Source organism: Erigeron canadensis, chromosome 1 (genome assembly GCF_010389155.1).
Source record: "Erigeron canadensis isolate Cc75 chromosome 1, C_canadensis_v1, whole genome shotgun sequence".
NCBI lineage: Eukaryota > Viridiplantae > Streptophyta > Magnoliopsida > Asterales > Asteraceae > Erigeron > Erigeron canadensis.
The window spans coordinates 6,628,334-6,650,355 of record NC_057761.1 but is presented as its reverse complement, the minus strand read 5'-3'; the positions used below and the strand labels follow the sequence as shown (position 1 = coordinate 6,650,355).

Genomic DNA, 22,022 nt, shown 5'->3' with positions numbered 1-22,022 from the left:
ATACCAGTTACTTAGTTAGGTTGATCAAAGGTTATGTTAGTGAATGCAATGAAATGGTACATTATACCAAATTAATATAGAGTCATATGGTTGATAATGACTTTTCTGATGTTGATATTGTGCCATATGGATGTGCTTGAGGCAATTCATGATCATACAATATACAAGCCACCCATTTTTTTTTTTACAAGTTACAACTCTCAATTCTTTTAACAATATTCAAAATGAATGGATTTTTTTGAAGCATTCTCTCTACTTTAAGACAATATGTATCTCACCAATTATGAAAGGCAAAATTAAGTACAGTGTTACTCAATATTAACCTCAAAGATGTACACAAAACAGCCTAGTTACTCCAAATTACCGGGACAAAATGCTGTCTATGAAAGAAAAGAGAACAAAGATTGATAATTTATCTAATTAAGAAATGCAATATACAAAATAATTAAATATATTACAAGAATCGAAAACTACATAAACAAATTATACAAATTACAATATATCACTATTACTTCCCCAAATATACTTTGCTTTCTACTCGTACGTACGCGGTAAAATCCAATACCACCGACAGTAATTTTTTTACTCCCATCAGATCACAAGCACATCTCGATATATATGAATATTAATATGAATAAGAATATTTAATAATGATAGCGCATCAATTACACTTTCCTTATAACTTGATTTGATTTCGAAGACAGCCAAGATCTATGAACGTAGTTTATACAAAAAGATATAACAGCACAACTTGTTGCCCGTTTGTCTTCTATTTCTTACAATTGAAAAAAATTAACAAATAAAATAGTTCTTTGAAATCCAATTCTTTGGTACAACAACACACCGTACATACAGAATCGATAAAATATATATATATTATTTAGCCTCGGACGAACTTGTTGGTGGTGTCATCAAAGTTTCGATAATAAGAATTCGAGTTGTAACGAATAGTTTGCGGAAGACCAACTTTATCATCAGATCTAATAAGTTTTCGGATCTCAGATCTAACTTTAAACAAAATATGCTTCCAACTTCCTTTATCACGTGACGTAAGACCACCTAAAGTAGTGTCATGTTGATTAAGTTCAAGATCTTGCGCAAAAACCGGTTTTTTAGAAAGTATCCAACCAAAACCCCAGGCCCACCAGGTTTTAATCGACGTGGAGGCAGTTTCGCCCATTGAGGAGACCGATTTGGAGCGACGCATGGCCCATGCAGTCGCAGCTGACGTGGTGTCTGAAATGGAAGAAGGATGGATCTTTAAGGACATGGAGGAGAGCCTTCTTCGCATGACGGATGATACCGAGGATGGATCGGTTGTGTCGGGTTGATGAGAGACTGGGAGAGATTTCTCCCTGTGTAACATGGAAGTCATTGTGTGTTGATAATTTGAGATTCAAAGGAGAGGTGTGTGAAATGATATAGTTGTATGTAATGAAGGAAATGAGGAAAGGTAGGATATAAGAAAGTTTGAAAGTGAGATGGTTGTGTTACATTACAGGGTGTTATAAGCTTATATTTTAATATTTTATTTTATATTAATTTTAATTTAATACTGATGTGAAGTGTTTGAGTTTTACACATTGTAAAATAGTCGAAAGTTTATTTAGATAGATATTTATATCTTTAGGTAAAAGGTAAGACGAGGGAAAGTGATTCAAAAACAATCTTTCTACCTTTAGGTAGTTAATAATGAAATCTCATTCTATGTATCATTCACATGTCAAAGAAGAATTGTCCATTGATGTTTTTTTTTTCTTTTTTCATTTTAGATTTTGGCTCACAATACCTCGGAGGAGTTTATGATGTAGACAGATCTTAAGGGTGGGGGAGTGTCTCGCTATCCCTCATTCCCTCCCTTTCCCGATTTTGCTTCTCCTCCCCGCCCATTGCCTAAAGCTAGGAATGCCTCACCACCTCTCCCCTCCCCACCCTTTTCTATTTTGTAACACCCCACCGTTGGCGGAAACATGAGGTGTCATGAAAAGTACCTCACGACATGGAATTACATAGATACTGCTATATGAAATAGAATATAACGAATATATTCCCAAAACATGAGTTCAAAGTCATGACAATGCTAGAAAAGCTTATTACAAGTACATCCATAAAAGGAATAAACCAAGGCATACAACCTTAAAGTCTGACAAAATTAAAGGAGCTCTAGTCTCCAAAGTCCAGTCCTAGCATGAAAATCCTTATCCCTGAATAGCCTGAGTACCTGAAAAGTATACTAAAACGTGTTAACGCAAAGGTTGGTGAGTTCGTAGGTTTTAGTCAAAAAGTCTAGTCAAAGAAATAAGTCTTTTGTCGATTCTTTAAAGTCTAAACAAGTATTAGTTCAATACATAATGAGCAGCGTTACACCATAATAAGTCCAGAAGTCTCAAGTCTCAATGTCTCAAAGTCCGCCCTTACGGTACCTGCCTTAGTCCAAGTCTCAAGTCTCATACTCACACAATAAGCACGTCCAAAGCACAACAAACAAACACATAATCACACACATACAAACAAGATCAGAGCACGTCAAATGGCACAAGTAACTCTATACGTACAGGCTCAATATTGAACATAAACAGAAATCGACAAAACTGTTTCAAAAATAAGTATACTTTCCACCCCAAAACTTGTAAAAAGACGGGCTATGAAACTCACCTAAAAAGTGTTATGAAAGTATAACGAACGAGCACGACAAGCACAATCAAGGTCCACGACAATCAACAACTATCAATAATACATGACAAGTCACAATGACAATCTTTTGTCTAAAGTCTTGGCCTATTAGAAATGCCTTTAAGTTCATATGTCTTTATTTAACTTTTAAACGACGTTTAAAAATGACGAGACTCGATTTGAAGTCATTTTAAAGCGCAAAATAAGTTTTACTCGAGTTTAATCAAAACTAGTCGAAACCGGAGATTTTAACCGAAAAGCTTACGAAACCGAAATGAGTAGATGTTGAACTCAACCTAATGGTTCAACTAGACCAACTAAAGCCCAAATATGTTATTTTAAAATCTTTTAATCATACGTTAGCCAATTGGACCAAAACTACACCTTTTGAGAAAACTAGTCAAGTTTAAGAACCGATTAAGCACGTATGGACACGAAAGGCTAATGAAATCGAATATATGAGTTGAAAAGTGGTTGAACTCAACCATGGAAGGTCTAGTTCGATCTGGACATAGGTCAAAATGAGTTCTTCACGATACTTAAGGGTCCGAGAGTTAAAACAAGTCATTTCGGGTCAAACTAGTAACTTTACGTGACGTTTAAGCGGCAAAAGTCAACAGAGGGTCAACCTAGACCACCAGAGGTCAAGCTAGACCAGGTAGAGGTCGAGCTAGACCTGCCTAGGTCGAGCTAGACCTGGCCGGGGTCAGATTCATACGCGATTTGAGCAAAAACGAACAATTTTGACGCGATTTTGTTAAAATAACGAGATGTAAGGCTAGCCAATCCATACCCATGAGTCTTGATTGCACAAAGGTGTCACAAATCAGTACAAAAAGGGTGAAGTTCGATCGATTTCATACATCATGTGATTGACAATTGCACAAACCTTAATCTTGGATACGAAATCGACTAGTTTTAGAGTCTTTTAGCCAAGTAAAGGATATATTCAATTTTTGTAGTTGCACAAAATCCAAATTACATGAGTGCATAATGTATCAAATCAAAGCCTTAATCAAGGTTCAATTTGTTTCTTACACACAATTGTAACCGAAATTGCACAATCAACAATCAAAGACATGATTCGCTTAGCTTTTGATAAGAACCATAAAGTAATTACATAAATATATTAACGGCCGAATTAAAAACATGAAAATCAGTACCTTTTTATGTTTTTGATGAAGAAAATGATAACACACACTAGTTTCTTGATCGAAGATTGAAACCTTGATTGATTGAAAGCGTTTAGAACCGAAATCGAGAGAATGATTTAAGAGAGGATTTGAAAGACAAACTCTTTATGAAATTTGGATTTTTGTGATAAAAAAGTGTTTTTCAAAGATAACCTTAGATAGAAATCTTATGTGTGTAAATCCTTTTTGATGGAATGAAAGAACAAACTATATATAGGCATGAATATGGTTGAATTCAACCATGGTCGAACTCAACCAGGTCTAACTCGACCAAGTCGACCTCAATCAGGTCGAACTTGACCCATATCTGTAAAATAGACTCTTTTACAAAATTGTGGCCGCTTGAATCGTCAAAAACGGAGTTACGGTTAAAAAGTTATGACCAAAACAAAATCAGTACGTTTTTTAGTTGCCGACTTGTTTAATTAATTACATATACCATTTTTTGTAGAAACGACACAATTTAAGGCATGGTAAATGATATCCATTGATCCCCTTAATATTTTAAAAGTTTATTTTAGCTTTATTTGACATTTCTATTAGGCAATTAATCTTCCTCAAACCTTTTTTTCTTCCAAGTCTTAAAAAGTCGAGAACACCCATACCCAATAAATATGTCTTGTGTTATTCATACTCTAACTCATACAACCACACGTCTAATGACTTAAATTGACAATCATTGACCATATACGAACAGAAAATTATAGTCCGACGAAGCTCTCAGGTGACGGTTGTTACATATTTAATTTAATTTCTGTTTATTTTTAATAACTAAAATTTTCATTTAATAAATTAAAACTAGTACAATATTAAAATAAAACAAGAAAATAAAACACCAAACTACAATCTTAAACGAAACGACAACACAAATACACAATACATAAAACTAACGGTCGAGGCCCGGGATGAATGTGCGATGAATATGGTCAATGAGATCCATCCGAAGATTTTCGTGAACGTTTGAGTCATGTATATCTGCTAGTCGACCACCTGATGGTTGTGGTGCAACCGGGGGATCTGGAATATAATCAGGACATAATGCGTGGTCCTCGTCTTTTAAAATCATGTTGTGAAGAATACAACACACATACATGATCTTATGGATGGGGAGTTCATCCACTTGTCGTGTCGGTTCTCTAAGTATTTTAATTTTTTTTGATAATACCAAAAGCTCGCTCCATATCCTTCCTTGCAGCCTCTTGTGCCTTAGCAAGTCGAATCATTTTCTCACCGGTTGGATGAGGAATCGTTTTCACAAACATCACATATCTTGGGTAGATCCCATCCACGAGAAAATACGGGTACTTATATTCGGTTCCATTTACAGTGAAAGGAACCATCAGTGTTGTGCCGTCTTTAAAGCTATTAAACAAAAGAGATTGGTTCAACACATTAATGTCGTTGTTTGAACCAGCAACACCAAAGTATGCGTGCCAAATCCACGTATCCTGTGACGCCACCGCCCCAAGAGATATTGTTGGCCCGTGATGGTCACCTCGCGTGTACTGGCCACGCCAAGCCACTGGACAATTATCCCAAGCCCAGTGTGTACAATCAAGACTCCCTATATATACATTTATTAAACTGAAAGTATTAACTAAACTACGTAATATATATATATACACACACACACATTAATAAACCCAAAATATTAAGTAAGCTACGTAATATATATATATATATATATATATGGGGATGAGAATATAAGGTTGTTAAGTAGCTAAGTTTAGGTGTGAAACACTTATATATTGTTTTTTTAATCCATAAAAATCTGGGGGCCATGTGATTTAATTAAAATTCAACAAATATTAAAAAATTAGTATGTGAGGGATTCTACACGTACCGGACAGCCTTATATTCACTTTTTCCTATATATATATAACACATAACCGTATGTAAGTAAATATATACCTAACATGCCGGGAAAACCATGATGCATGATGATCAAATAGCCGTTGCATATCATTACGCGTTGGCCTACGCAAATATTCATGCCGGCATAACCTAATGACTCCATCACAAAAAGCATTAAGGGTGTCACGTGACGATCTTTCCGACATATTTAAGTAATCATCTAAACTGTCGGATTACTACCGTATCCTAACTGGCGAACGGCAGATGTGCATCTCTGTAAAGCCGGAAACCCCATTTTCCCACGACCGTCGACCCTCCTTTGAAAATATTGAAAATTGCTTTCCAAATATGTAGCTATCTTCACAAACAACTGTCTACTCATCCGAAACCGTGTTCTAAAAAAATCCTCATCAAATTTCGGTTCCTCGGCAAAGTAATCTCTAACAAGACGGTCGTGCGACTCAATACGATTGTTTCTGTTTGTATACTTTCTTGAAGAAGAGGCAGTATCGCAGACATCTTGTTCAATCGCATAATGCGCCATTGTGAAGAAATTAATATATTGTTCCGTCTCGTCGGAAGAACTCGAGTCCGATTGAATATTTGGGGTGTTGGGCCGTTTTCAAAAAATATATAATTGTTGAAAAAAGGGTTCATGATTGTTGTATGATAAATATATGTGTATATATTTTTGTGTTGCTTGATTGAAAAAAAAAAGAAAAAAAAGGCAGAACAGAAGCAGAACAATGGAAAGAAACAAAAGAAGAGAAAAAGAAAAGAAGAGAGGTAACCGTTGAAGTGGGTCCCATTGAATTTTTTGTTAATTAAGCGTGTAACGGTCGAATCAATAAGCAGGGAAATCGGCACGGTGGTCACCAAGACGGTCCCCACCCTACCGTGAACCGGGGGGTCGGCGCGGTGTTCAAATCGGTACATATCCGGTACCGGCTCCGCCTAACCTAATTGTAGAGAGACTGTTCATATTCTACTTAAATAGTAGAAAAATACCTTCGACCTTTGCATGGTCGGATGATGATCGAACTTCTGACCTTTGTTTCGGTGGTCATAATTTTACTGATCCAAACCTTTATCGTTAAAAGAAGTGTTAAATGTCATATTTTATGAGTTTTATTTCCATACCTTGACTAAATCTACTTTTCATATCTTAGTAAAAATGGAATCGGGTAAATGTTTATAATGTAGATTTAGAGTTTGATTGGGGATCCGGCGAAAGGTGGTGGGATCCATCAAAGGAGAGCATACCCCACAGTTACAGCAAAAGCATAGAGTATGATTTATGATGGGTATGTTACTTTGACTTTCTAACTTGAATACTTGTCGATTAATCATCTTTTATCACGTGTTATCGACGGGTCAATCATCTTTAATTCTCTACTACTCCGTGGTATATACAATAAGGTAAAACAAGGTTAATTAACAAATACGGAGTAAAATAAATCATAATATATGTAAATAAATTGTTACTTTAATTTTACTACGAGTATATGAAATGTATTAAAAATATAAAAGGCTTTGATTATTGTTATACTAGAGCGGTGTCCGCGCGTTGCAGCGACGACGTTCTATAACGTTTTAGACACTGTAAACGGTTTATAGCGTTCAGTTTACTTTCATGAGATGCGTCAATGCAGGATCTAACCGTATATATCATTCTAAAAATAAGTCACGGATTTGGTGCAAAAAATAATGAAGTGCAACCAATGAAAAATAACCACTTACAATTGTAGGGAAGGAGACCAAGACAATTAAAAAAATAAATAATTAAAGATTAAAATTTAATACGAATATACAAAAGACATAATTGGTTTGTAATTTCGTGAGTTATAATAAGGTAATTATTGTTTAAACATTTTGTAATATAATATATGACAATTAAGATGTTTTTTATTATCTGTAGCAATACCTTCAACAATAATTTTAGAGTTAATGAGGATTTTATAACAATATAGGGGTTTTAAGTAACTGTGAGTTTTTTTTATTAAGGGTAATTTCAGAATTTCAGGGATAAAGTGTGTGGAGTTAGTTTAAATGTAGAGAGTATATTAGGTAATTCAAAGGTGGGGAGTTGAATGGGGGATGGGGTAGTTTGTTTATATAGGTAGTATAAATTTATAGGGAAATAATATTCGTACCATTTTATTTTTATGAATATATTACAATTGTATATTATCAAACTAACTCTTCATAGAAGAGTTAGCCACCGGCTGACATTTTTTGGGAGCAACCTGGGTCCGAATCTTGTCAGAGGCAAAAACTGAATTTAAGTGGTTGAATTACCTTGACATTATCCTTGCTGGAGTTATGTGGGTACCAATTCAATACATGAGATAAAACGGTTTCTATCAATCTACCGTTTTTTTTATACAATTGTATATTACCAATTTGTACAATCAGTTATACAATTTATACATTGTATTACATTAATCAAAAATGTTTAATCAAAACTCATTCTCCGTTTATATAAGGATTCGGGTGTTGATATTGTTCTTTTATATTGTATCAAACTCTATTTGAACAACTACTTAACAAGTTTTTAAAGAGGGATTAAAAAACATTAATAGTTGTATTCACACATGCGTTGATAATCTATTAGTACGTATGTAAAGGTAGTAGGTATGTAAAGGTAGCAAATTAAGATATATTACCTACTGGCATCAAGTCCATTTATGAATATCACAAACCAACTAACCATTGGACACTTTCGGATGGAGGTGATCAATATTCGTATCATAAACTTACATTAATCTATCATAGCTTGTATGATATATTTATCAAATTTTATGATATGAGTATTACCTTCAGTGAAAAATAATTACTCTATAACAATTAATAGCATATCTATATCTATACTATCTACTACTTTAAGTAATTAAGACTTTCAAATGACCATATTACTTCTCTTCTTTATTCACTAATTTAAACATTTTCACTTATGCCCTTAATAAAATAATTTACGATATAAATCTTTTAATTTTTAAATAACCATATTAACCCCTTTTATATCAATTAATTTACATTCATCACCACCGCACATCGCAAACATCACTGCCACCGTCGCCACACCTTCATCGCGATCACCATCATCGTTGCATCGCGTGGGCACCCATCTAGTCTAACAAAACAAACCACCTTTTTTTTCTTAAACTTTCTGTCTTTGAAAGACTAAAAATACATTTCTCTTTTATTCACTAACTTAAACATCTCCATCTAATATACCTATAATACCCTTAATGAAATAATTTACAGTATAGATCTGTTAACACTTAAAATAAATACAATACCACTTTAGCATCAATTACTTTTACATTCACCACCATCGTCGCCCCCATCACCGTCCCACTGCCGCCCCCACCACCGTCACCACCTCCGCCATCACTACCCCATTGTCGCCGTATTGCGCGAGTATATTATATGAAATATGAATGAGTTTGATCCCAATTCTTTCGGTATGTATTCAACCTTAATGACGACGACAACAACAACAACATGACTCAATCCCTGCGCGGGGTATGGGGGAGGTAAGTTGTAGACAGTTTTACCTTTACACAAAGGTAGAGAGACTGCTTCCATAGGGACCTCCGGCTACAAAGGAGTGCAAGACGGAAAATGAGAAATGTTTAGAAAATCATACCCGTCTGCCGAGAATCTGAAAAAAAGAAATACCTGTCTGCTGTGTCCGGCTACTATGCGGGTCAAACGTTTATCAATCATGTATCCTACCGATATCTTATAAACATGTTTAACAATACAAATACAAATACGAAACCTTAATGAATTTAGGCCAAAATGTAACACAAAACAAGGAGTATGTAAAGTGTACAATGTCATCATCATCATCATATATTATATACATAAACAAATAAAATATTTAAAATATTGAAAGTCGACAATTGAACTACAAAAACAAACTACTAAACTCAACATCTGGCAAACATTCTTCTTAATCTCACACACCATACAGGATTTTCTATACTAATATATAAAGCAAGCAAATTGTCATCTCCTTCACTTAAAACTTTGAAATGAACATATTACTCCTATTCTTTATTCACTAATTTAAACATTTTCACTTATTACCTATAATGTCCTTAATGAAATAACTTACAACATAGATCTTCTACCTTTTAAATAACCATATTAACCCCTCTTATATCAATTAATTTACATTCATCACCACCGTACATCGCCACCATCACTGCCACCGTCGCTACACCTTCGTCGCTACCACCATCACCGTTGCATCGCATGGGCACCCATTTAGTCTAATAAAACAAACCACCTCTTTTTTTTCTTAAACTTTCTGTCTTTGAAAAACCAAAAATACATTTCTCATTTATTCACTAATTTAAACATCTCCATCTAATATACCTATAATACCCTTAATGAAATGATTTACAGTATAGATCTGCCAATACTTAAAATAAATATAATACCACTTTAACATCAATTACTTTTACATTCACCACCACTGTCGCCCCCATCACTGTCCCACTGTTGCCCCCACCACCGTCACCACCACCACCTCCGTCATTACTACCCCCACTACCGCCGCATTGCGCAGGCATAAGTGTAGTATATATGAAATATGAACTACTTGAGTTTGATCCCAATTTTTTCGGTATGTATTCAACCTTGAATGAATTTAGGCAAAAATGTAACACAAAACAAGGAGTATGTAAAGTTTACAATGTCATCATCATCATATATCATATACATAAACAAAAGAAATATTAGAAGTCGTCCAATCGAACTATAACAACAAACTACTAAACTCAATATCTGGCAAACATTCGTCTTAATCTCACACCCAATCAGGATTTAACATTAAAAGGAGTGGTTGCTTGATTAATTAGGAGGAACCGATGGAAGAAAAAAACGTGGATTTAAACTTTAAAATGAAAATTTATACAAGGATTTGTGAGTTATGTTAGATAAAAGGACCAAACGTCCTCTGACACCCTTACTAGCTCCGTATGTTCTAAAACCACAATCTCACCTTTCAAAAACGCAAATGTTGAATCCAAATTCAATATCGACAACATATGCATGAACCATCATCTAATGAGAAAAATGGATGAAATAGTAACATTAAACTCACAACATATAGTCTTTACACCCTCAAAATAAGATCATTAAATATGATTATTTATCTATAACGTAAGACACATGTCATTTCTTTTTTTAACGATAGTTTATCTCACTTCTACTTCGAAACTACAAATATGCAACCTAAAATTCTTGAAAAACTCACTAATAATCCACTTTCACATTGGCCTATTTTTTTAACATTAAATCGTATATATTGAAGAAACTAGCGAGTAGCTAGTTGAAGGGTACAGAGTCTGGGAGTACAAATACAGGGTTACATATCATAGAACATAAAAACAAGGGAACTGTAAACAAAAACGATGCTTAGAAACTGAAGCTGCTCCATTGGGGCCACTTGACATCTGATTTGGTTGCTCGGTTGATAAACCACATGAAGCTCGTACTCTTGATTTCTTTAATGGTGAAGCGAATGGAGCGCGTTTTGTTAGAAAAGGTGCAATCGTTCCTGATCTACCAAATTGTCCAGCCGAAAGCCATGATAATGAGATTTATGAGCTTTTTCTTCAATGAGGTTGTATGGACTGTTTTATGTAGCTCGAAGAGATCTCTTATCGAACAAGCTTTGGCACTTGACTGGTTAAACCATGAGGATATAATGCTCCAAACAGAATCAACAAAGGTGCAGTTTAAGAATAAATGGTCCGTCATTTCAGGGTGGTTTTTACAGAGAGGGCAGAGAGGGGAGGCTACTGGTATCTTCTGTACTATGAGATTGTCAAGCGTTGCGAGTCGATTCAAAGCTAGTCTCCATCCTATGACGTTTACCTTAACAGGTGCAAGGGGATTCCATGGAAAGATCCATCGAGAGGGTCCATGGAAAGATGATTGAAGAAGAAGACGCATTGGTTTAACTATGAAGGTTCCGGTCGGGTCTTTGTTCCAGTGCCATGAGTCGTTCAAATTTGATAGGGAAACATTTGAGATTCGACACAGCAAGTCTTGAAATTGGTGCAGCTCGATGGAGGATAAAGGTGAGCGAGTCCACTCCCATTCCCAACAGGAAAAACGTCCATTTCTAGTACATCTATCCTTAATGTAGCAACCTTTGTGTCTCTCCAGCTTAAATAGATCAGGGTAGGAGGTGTGTAGCGGAGCATTTCCATTCCAATTATCAATCCAGAATCGAAGTGTTGCTCCATTTCCAACCGTACCTGTAAGGTGGTTCTCCAAGGCAATATCAAAAGATTCGAGGTGGGAGTTGAGTTTGGCAATAGTCTTCCAAACTCCCGCCATATCCGACTTGAGAGGTAATAGCAAACAATTGCGTGGTGAACCGTGTAGTGCAGTGATAACACATGCCCATAAACTGTTTGGTTCTTTTTTAAAACGCCACCACCATTTGGAGAGTAGAGAAAGATTTTTTTAGTGTAAACATCCCAAACCAAGCCCGCCCGAGTCAATAGAAGCACTAACCATATCCCAAGAAACCCAGGGAATCTTTCTATTTGAACCCGAACCCCCCCAAAAAAAGGAACATCTAATTGAATCAAGTTTAGAGATAATACATACCGGGGCCCAGTGCAAAGAGAAGAAGTAATATGGGATACTGTCAAGCACGAAGCGAATGAAGGTTATTCTACCACCAAGTGTTAAGGTAGAGGCTTTCCAAAGGGATAATCGGTTCTCAAAAGTTGTGATAACGGATGATCAATTTTTTAATAGGTTCATATTGGCACCCACCATAAGACTGAGGTAAGAAATCGGGAATTCACCAGTTTTACACAGAAGGATTTCACTAGATAGCTTTATGTTATCGGCGGAGAGGTTAATGCCAAAGAAAAAGGATTTGTGATAGTTCACTTTTAATCCAGAGACTAGATTAAAACAGCGAAGGATTCGTGATATGTTTAAGAGGTATGCGGGGGACCAGGAGCCAAGTATAATGGTGTCATCAGCATACAAGAGATGCGTGATGGTTGGGCCAAAATTCGGCAATTGTAGTCCAGAGATAAGGCCCGGTGTAGAAGCTCGATGAATGCAGTTGGAAAAGGCCTCCATAACAATTAGAAAGAGAAATGGCGAGAGTGGGTCCCCTTGTGGAACTCCCCTTTCAACGTTGAATTATGGTGTAAGGCAACCGTTGATAAGCACAATAGTTTTGTTTGCTTTGAGGATGCCTTTAATCCAAGCGATCCCAAGGTCTGGGAAGCCTATTTGAGACATAATAGAGAGAAGAAAATTCCAGTTGACCGTATCGAATGCTTTCTCAAAACTTATCTTGAAGCAAAAGACCTCTCTCTTGCATTTTTTCAGCCAGGGTAGAATCTCATTCAACATTAATGGGCCGTCAAGAATATTCCGATCGCTAAGAAAAGATGATTGAGTCAGGCTGATGACACTTTCAAATTTTGTTCTAAGTCTATTTACAAGTGTTTATGAGATTACTTTCTTTATGCTTCCAATTAGGGTGATCGGACGGTAATCTATTAGGGTCTTCACAGAAGTTGATGTTGGGATGAGGGTGATAAAAGAAGAGTAGCAGCCGCGACTGATTGAGCCCGATGAATGAAAATCCAAGAAAATATTGAAATAGTCCCATTTAAGTAATCCCAATATCTCTTGATAAAAGCAAAGTTAAAACCGTTGGGCCCAGGAGCCTTTTCGTTGTGACAGTCCCAAACTGCCTGGGTGACTTCGTTTAAAGTAAATGGGGCGATAAGTGATGCTGCATCTTCCTGGGTCAGGGTTCTAAGCCCGTGACAGTGTAGTTCAGGCTGGTTCTTGATGGGCTCACTAAATTTATCTTTGAAAAACTTTAAAGCAGCATCACGGATGGAAGGTGGGTCAACATGCCACGCCCCGTCAATCTCCAGCCCATTTATTCTGTTTTTGGCTATTCGATTGTTTATGTAGCCATGAAAAAGGCAGAATTTTCGTCCCCTTGTTTAATCCACTTAGCTCTAGATTTCTGAAGCAAATCTTCGGATTTCATAAGTTCTAAAGTTGGGAGGTTCTCTTTTGTGATTTGCCTAACAATTTCAAAGACACAATAATGGAAGCCATATTACATGGGAATTGTTAGTTTTCCCACCGCAAGTAATAAATGTACCCCACATAACCACAACAACAACAACAGGACCCAATCTTTGAGCGAGGTACGGGGGAGGTGAACTGTAGACAATCTTATCACTACCTAAAGGTAGAGAGACTGCTTCCATAAGGACCTCCGGCCATAAAGAGGTAAAAGTAAAAAAAGGTGTAAAGAGATTAGGTTACATACCTGTCGGTCGAAAGAAGCATGAGAAAAAAATATACCTGTTTACTGAAAGTATCACCCGGCTACGTTAAGGGGAGAGTAGCGGACATGCCACCTAAACATACGTTTAGAGTAGGAATGTACCATACATAACAAATACTGATTTATACTGTATGTTAGGCTAGTTGTCACGTGGTAAATTGTTGAAGGTTCTTTTATTTGGGATCCTGTTTTATCAGGAAAACAGATTTAACTCAAATTTTATGATATTAACTCGAATTCTAATACTATATTAGAGTTATAATTATATATAATAGATTTAAATTAAATATATTATAAGACTTAAATATTATCCAATCATCACCAAACCAAATGATGTAGCGACGCTTATGGTCATATATATTTGATAATAATTTAAATATGAGTAATTCACAATTTCACATTTAAAAAAAAAAATATGATTATCCATTTGCTAATCTTATTTTTAATCTATCAAATTAGTTCAATAATTCGTTTAAAATCTCGACACTCTAATTACTTAAGTATCACGAAGACAAGAACTATCATATAAAACCGACCCGTAAACAAAACCGGACATAATACCCCTGCTCTTTAGTCGTGTATCCTCCTATCCAACTAGTCGGAAATCGTCCTTAAGCATTGACTCAATGGTTGAAAGACCACCCCTCATACATGAGGTTACGTGTTCAAGTCTTAGGGAGGACATAAGGAAGTCCCTTTATGAGGGTTTGGCTTGGGTTTTACCCAGGTTCAAGTCTAAAGGGGCAGAGTTTACTCCTATTAATCGTCGTGCCTTCGGGCGGATTAGTAGGGGGTTTTCCCCCATCGGGTATTTGAAATAAGCATTTCTACTTTGAAAGAGCTCTCTAGCGCGGATCCGATTAAGACAACATATGCTAGATCTCTCGCTGTCGAACCGCGACATGAAGTTTTGAGCGAAATTCTCCTTTGAAAAGAAAAAAAAACTAGCCTGAAATCACACTAGCACAAACTCTAGTGATCAAAAAGTTACTAAAACCCTCCAAGTTTCAAACTTTTAACACAAATCACAATCTAAAGTCCAAAACAACCCATAAAATCCTACAGTATTGTATTGCTTGATAGTGTCTGGGAATCTACTTGTTTCTTGACACTCTATAAGCATACAGAGAGAGAGAGAGAGAGAGAGAGAGAGAGATCTTTGTGTAGATCCAATGGAGTACAGAAGAATCAAAGATCAGGTTCCATAAAGATTCTTTCTTCTTCTTTTTCTTTTTAGGGCTTTCTTACAATCAATTCTTGTAATGGCAGGATAAAGATATGGATCCTGCTAATGACCTTGAAAGCTTACGTGGCAGACCCCCCATTTTAGATGCCAGTATATCAATATCATCATCATCATCCTTCCCTTTTCAATTTCTATTTTATACTTTTTCATATTTTATTTTTTTGTGTAATTTAAGTTAAAATATTTATTGGGGTTTATATGTTGTTTTTTATATGTATATGCAGTTCCTGTACCTTATGATAAAACCAAGTGGAAAATGAAGTAAGTTTTTTTAATCAAACTCTCTCTCTCTATATATATATATATACAGAAAATATATGTATGTATTTATGTATATGTGTGTATATATACATGTAGGAATTTTTAAGTAAAAAACCCTTAAGGTAAAATAAATATGCAACTAGCAGAGAATGACATCCGGCGATTTTTGGGTGGGTGTGGCTCACTTCTTCATACATATGAAAAAGTAATGCAAGCCCATACACACCTGCCCAAAGATTGTCATGTGTCGCTCTCACTTTCTTTCATGTTTGTTTTACAATAAGCAAACCTTCGTGTCATTGTGATTTTCATAGTCGGGTACCTTGTTTTGACTACTATAGGTCGATGGTTACATTGGCTTTGACGTTTCTCACTAGTTCGCAAGCTATACTTATTGTTTGGTCAAAAAGAGCCGGAAGATATGAGTATAGCGTTACTACAGCTAACTTTTTGGTGAGTATGCGTTTATCTTTAATGCTTTCTATCTTCTGTTTATTGCATTGTACTAGGATTGAGGATTTTTTTGGTTGACGTGTCTTATGCTAGACCTCCATTTTCCTTGCTTTGGAATCAGGTTGAGGCTTTAAAATGTGCGTTATCTCTTGCGGCATTGTCCAGGACATGGAGAACAGAAGGTGTGACTGAAGATAACAGGTACTTTTAATATTTCCACTACGAAACTTGCAGATGTACCAACTTTGATACTATGGTACGATATAGTGGTTTGGATCATGCTACACAATTTAGTCATTTACCCCTTACATCTGCGGTTATTCCACTTAGAACTGAAGTCATTTACATATAGACGTACTTTTAGGGATGTTGGCTTATGACAATACAAGACTATTTTTTGGTACGTAAAGGGTATATAAGTTGTTTAGAGAGAAGGTTTAATACACAATATGTAGAGTCCTTAAGTTTGTTGTATGGAGCTCACTTGAGTCTGTTTACTTTCTGCATTACCACTTATTAAGCCGGACATCCCTTACCTCTCTACCTTGAGAAATCAACATCTTCATTAGAATTAGAGAATAAGCCATTTGAGTCTGCCTCAGAAAAACAAACTTCATTACAATATTAGTGACTAATTGAGTAATTGACGTTGGACAAATGTATGATAGGCTATATCGTTCACCAAACTTTTGCTTGAGAGAAGTTGATGAATTGTCCCCAACAAACCTATCCGTGCTTCAATTTGGTCACATTCCCAAGCCTTTCTAAATACCAGTGGAAGCATTTGGGTTCTTGTAATAGTTCATATAACTAGATAAGCCGTTCTAATTACTTTTTAGGACTAGCCTTTTTGGCATTCACCAATTTAGTGTGAATTCTCCTTCATATATTAAGTCATATGTAAAAGAAAATAAAAACTTGAAAATCCTATCAGATAGTAATAACTTGACAACTACTTTGTACATGGAATACATTGTAAGAATTCCTCAGCATACGTCTTTCAAACCATTATAAGAAGCTTGCAGTCTTCACTAATTCTTTTAATTCTGTCATCTGGTGTCAGGTTAAGTACAACAGTGGATGAAGTTAGTGTTTACCCCATTCCTGCGGCACTTTACCTTGTCAAGAATTTGCTCCAGGTTGATTTTTATAGTTGTTTTATCTGATATTATTAGTAGGTTCTACTTTACATCTATCTGAGGATTGCATGTGTTGGCAGTACTATATCTTTGCATATGTGGATGCTCCAGGGTATCAAATACTCAAAAATCTGAATATTATCAGCACTGGTGTGCTTTACCGCATAATTCTCAAGAAGAAGTATGTGCTTTTACCTTTGAAGATGAACCTTAGCTTCTGCTGCCATTTATTCTTTGTTTCTGATCAGGTATATTTTAGAATGACGAAGTTGCATTACACTTATTTTGAACAGGTTAAGCGAGATCCAATGGGCTGCTTTCGTTTTACTTTGTGCGGGGTGCACAACAGCACAACTTAATCCTTCGTAAGCTTGATTCCCTCTATATTGCAGGTTCCATGCTTTTGTTGTTTCTGGTTTAGACTGATGTATGTGTGCATTTTGCATATGGATCTTTATCATTCAGTTCCACTCTTTATTGTTTAAACAGCTGTTAGAGTTTCATCATCATCCTTAACTCATTTACAGTATCATTGCTTATTTAATTATATGTACCTAGGTCATTTAAATTTCCCCGGCTCCTGTTCTCCTGATAGTTATGTACATGTGGTTCATTTGTCTCTGGTTTCCTGACCCTTAACTTCCTATGCCTTTTCTTCTACTTGTTTCATGTATTGCATCGTCAAAGCTAGGTAGAGCCCAAGCCCCATTGTCCAATGTCTCCAAGGACTTTCATTTTGATGTACGATCTCAACAATTCCAGCTGAGAACTATACCCTATCTACTTAGGAAACAAAGTAACAAGAAAAAACATAGATCATATGAACACAGTTGGATTTTTCTTTCTTTAGTAAATAATAGCGTATCCACAAGTGTGCATATGTTTCCCTTTGATAGTCTAAACGAAATTGTTTAGCTATTATGGAATTGCTTTTTGTTGCATTGTACCTAATTGTAACTCCCTCTCATATCAACGTATACATGACATGAATATCTGCTATTCTGCTCTATTTGAAGTTAAAAAAAACCTCTTTGTGTATTGGTCCTGGGTATGCAGTGACTAGGAAAACCTAGTGGTCCTTGAAATTTCTATTTCCCGGTTTGCTTATATCTTGTTATTGCCCTTCTTTTTATATTGTGCTTTACTTGTTTTCACAGTTCTGATCATGTTCTTCAAACTCCTTTTCTAGGCTGGATGATGGCCATTGTGAGTCCTTACCTTTTCAGCTTACTTCTCCATGTTACCAAAAAAGTTTTTTGCTCACCTAAGTGGCATTCTAATTTGTATTTGATTATTCGGATGCAGATCATGGCACTTCTAAGTGGTTTTGCTGGGGTGTACACTGAGGTAAAGGGTGTGTATTGCACTTTTATTATAAAAATGCAGTTCACTTCCAGTTAGGAACATTGTAATTGTTAGGCTGTTTCATCTCTACTCCATTTTGTCACTTGGAACTTTATATGACTTCTTGCAAGGCTCTTGGTGTATCTGCAATTATATGTTCAAGCTAATTTTGCAGGCTATTATAAAAAAGCGGCCTTCCAGAAACATAAATGTACAGAATTTTTGGCTATATGTCTTTGGGATGGTCTTTAATGTTATTGCGATATTGACCCAAGATTTTGATGCGGTTGTGAACAAGTATGCTGCTTAAGCTCTTTGTCGTACTTAGTTTGATATCTATCTAGGAGTAGTCACTGCTAATGAAATGCCCCACTTTCTGATACAGGGGTTTTTTCCATGGATATTCACTTATTACAGTTCTCATGATTATCAACCATGCCCTGAGGTATTTATTTGTTCTTTTAGATAATTGTGCTGCTAGGTACTGCGTCGGACACTTTTAATGCTGTGTAGTGTGTAGTGTAGTTTGATCCCTTGTCAGTTGTCTCCCATGATATTAAAGATATACTTCTGCATAACATCAATTGAACTACTAGAGTACACGCCATTGTTGTTCTTTTGACGATGAACCACTCCGGTACAACAAGCTAAAGTGACCTCTACGCTTCGTCCCCGGTGCATAGGGCCGATCCCCGTGTGCTAGAGGGAGGACCAGTTTGTGTTAAGCATATAGAGGCTTTCTTAGCGAAAAAAGTATATTCATGGATGGACCTGATCAGTCCCACCCGGCTTAATTAATCCTGTTTAATCATTAAGTTCTTAGCTTCTGGGGATGCTTAACACCTTAGACTGTTTTTTGTTTATAATTTTAGAAAGATACGCATACACACCATACTATATATCCACACGTGTTCCTAATGGGAATCGAACTCAACATTTTGACCGTCAGTTCACCTCAACACCGCTGGGCTAAAAGACCCTTTTGTGCAGTCCGGTTAAGCAGAGATGTTTTAGAAACACTGAACGTTCTGACCATCAGCTTGATGAATCCTGCATCATCTTTGTGAAGAACAATCGTGGTTGAAAATGGCAGACCACTATTTCTGTTAATTTTTCTACTGCTCAGTATCTCGTGGAATCATGTACCACTTAAAATGCTACCAAAAGCATAACAATTGCACTTTGGTACCCAAAGGTGGGAATTACTATAATACATACATACGAATGTACTAGAAGTTGGTTTTTCTAACCACAATAAGCATCCTCCAGTTTTCTACTTACTTTTTGAAAAGGACTCCATGCTCGCATAAATCTTTTGCGAAATAGTTGAAAGCATGCACACGGAAGCACATTCACACAACCTGACATTCACCGACAGCGGGCCTAAAAACCTGATGAGTGATGATACCTTGTTTTCATCTATCTATTTGGGAATTTGTTTACCGTTGATTCTTGTCAGACAACAGAGGCTGACAGTTTTTATTATTGCTTACATATGATAGTTGCTAAGTTGAGTTCCAACTGTAACGTTAATTTTTTTTTTCTTTCTGAACATGCCAAAAGTTCTGGGTCAACTTCTTTCAGTTTGCTTTATATCTGAAAGAAAGTTGTTTAATATTTTCAGTGGGATTGCTGTTTCTATGGTGATGAAGTATGCTGACAATATTGTCAAGGTAAGGGCTTGCTTTATATTGTATCTCAATGCTCCCTATTATTCGTGGTGCCCTTAATTCTTTAATGAAGAAATGATTTTATACCACTAAGCTGCTTCATTGATGGCTTGAATTTTTCATATTTGATTTCCTTTCTAGTCAATAAAAAAGTTGAAACATATCGCTAGAGGTCTGATGCTTGATGTGTCTATCATATTACACTTGAGTCCAATCGTAGACTTATAGTAGGCTTCTTATTATTAGATGGTGTAGGTGTAGTAGGCACCTAAGCCAAGAATAGTACACATAAGGGGACCGGTATGAATAAAAAATTTGTAATTGAAGATAACTCCTGTGGCCATTATTCTTTGACTAAATTTGGATAGATGGTTAATCTTCGTCTATTTGTCCTGAAACTAGAGTAAGAGTAAGTGAAGGGTTTGTTTAAATCACATGTTAAGAACTGATTTAATGCTCTAGCAAACTACTAAAACCTTATTAAAAAGTAATGAACTAACGATACGTGAATAGACAGAATAGTGTAGACTGTAGAGAATAGAAGTTTGCGGGTTTAGATTAACTTAACGATCCCGGATCCCCTAAATGGCTGTAGCATTGGCTTTCAAATAGGTTCAGCATAGAAAGTAAAGTATGAAATACGTATTTGAACTAGAATATGATATGAAACCTAAATCTACTAAAGTTTGAAAGTTTGAGAAATATAACGACTCTAAATCACCTATACATGGAAATAAACTAAAATACAATAAATTAAAATTAGTAAGGTTTTTGCATTTTGAGGGTACGCGCTAGTTCTAGTATAAAATTGCTACTTGTCTCATATCATAGCTTTTGTATAAACAAAACAAATTATTAGTCTACATATTTCGAAATTTTATTTATGCAAGTCAAGGGATCCTGCCATCCTGGTGACAGAACCGTAACCTCTTTCCGGATCAATGGGATTCTGAAAATGGCTCGTCCATAACATATTGAAATAATACTTTGAGTAAGCCAAGCCTGTTGCAATATGCTTGATGGAAGGCAAGGGGTAATGGGGTATCATGTGTGTTCATTAAAAAGGGTACACTAAGAGGGGATCACTAATTACATATCTTTTGCTTTTTGTTTATGGTATTAAAGAGTGTTTCACTTGAATATTGCAGGTTTATTCGACTTCTGTAGCAATGCTACTAACAGCAGTTGTTTCTGTGTTCCTGTTTAATTTTCATCTATCCCTTGCTTTTTTCCTTGGATCAACGTAAGTGATGTTCAGTTACTGTTAATGAAACAAGTTGTTTCACTGAGGACTGAGGTTAACCTTGTGTCATTTGCATATGTGATTAGTGTTGTTTCAGTTTCCATCTATTTGCATTCCATTGGAAAGTTGCAGAGATGATAATGAAGATATACTACCCCCAGATCATCTTACATTACGCTGCTTGGAGCGCATCAGAAAGAGATTTATAATTAAGTGAATGTAATCAATAGTTTTTTCGGTAAAATGTAATCAATAGTTCGGTACACGTAATATGATTCCAATAGCTACCGTAAGTTTTAGATGAATCACATAGCACAGGTTCACAAAGATCAGTTTATTACATTTGTGATATTAATTTTGTATTAGAATTATATTTTAATTTCTGCCACTTGCATGCCTATGGATTTATGAGCAGTTTAAAAGGTGAACGTATTCGGTAATCTCCGGATCTATGTTTATTTTTATCTTCCCGAAGCATTTCGTGACTTACTTCCTTGTGTCTTTGGGTGCCTAGGTGTCCAGCGTAAGGCTTTCTTCATTTGAACTTTGCCCTTAACTTTAAGGCTATGTCATCTTCA

The 22,022-nt window shown here is 36.0% G+C and overlaps 3 protein-coding genes across 3 annotated transcripts; 1 reads left to right on the top strand and 2 right to left on the bottom strand.

Moving 5' to 3' along the window:
• Positions 1-435: 435 nt before the first annotated feature.
• On the bottom strand, positions 436-1,488 carry LOC122583681. The gene has a single exon (XM_043756065.1). The coding sequence runs from the start codon at positions 1,373-1,375 to the stop codon at positions 881-883; it is 495 nt and encodes a 164-aa protein (XP_043612000.1). The 5' UTR covers positions 1,376-1,488; the 3' UTR covers positions 436-880.
• A 3,264-nt stretch (positions 1,489-4,752) lies between these two features.
• On the bottom strand, positions 4,753-6,264 carry LOC122600513. The gene is made up of 3 exons (XM_043773277.1): positions 5,961-6,264; positions 5,032-5,430; positions 4,753-4,919 (listed from the first exon to the last, which is right to left on the bottom strand). Exons 1-3 carry the CDS (start codon positions 6,262-6,264, stop codon positions 4,753-4,755), a joined length of 870 nt encoding a protein of 289 aa, XP_043629212.1.
• An 8,793-nt stretch (positions 6,265-15,057) lies between these two features.
• LOC122609184 (CMP-sialic acid transporter 2-like) lies at positions 15,058-21,884 on the top strand. The gene is made up of 15 exons (XM_043782243.1): positions 15,058-15,287; positions 15,358-15,424; positions 15,559-15,595; positions 15,937-16,048; positions 16,170-16,249; positions 17,112-17,187; positions 17,268-17,368; positions 17,481-17,552; positions 18,345-18,393; positions 18,493-18,534; positions 18,707-18,828; positions 18,917-18,976; positions 20,156-20,204; positions 21,350-21,444; positions 21,531-21,884. The coding sequence occupies exons 1-15, from the start codon at positions 15,261-15,263 to the stop codon at positions 21,580-21,582; spliced, it is 1,041 nt and encodes a 346-aa protein (XP_043638178.1). The 5' UTR covers positions 15,058-15,260; the 3' UTR covers positions 21,583-21,884.
• Positions 21,885-22,022: the final 138 nt, after the last annotated feature.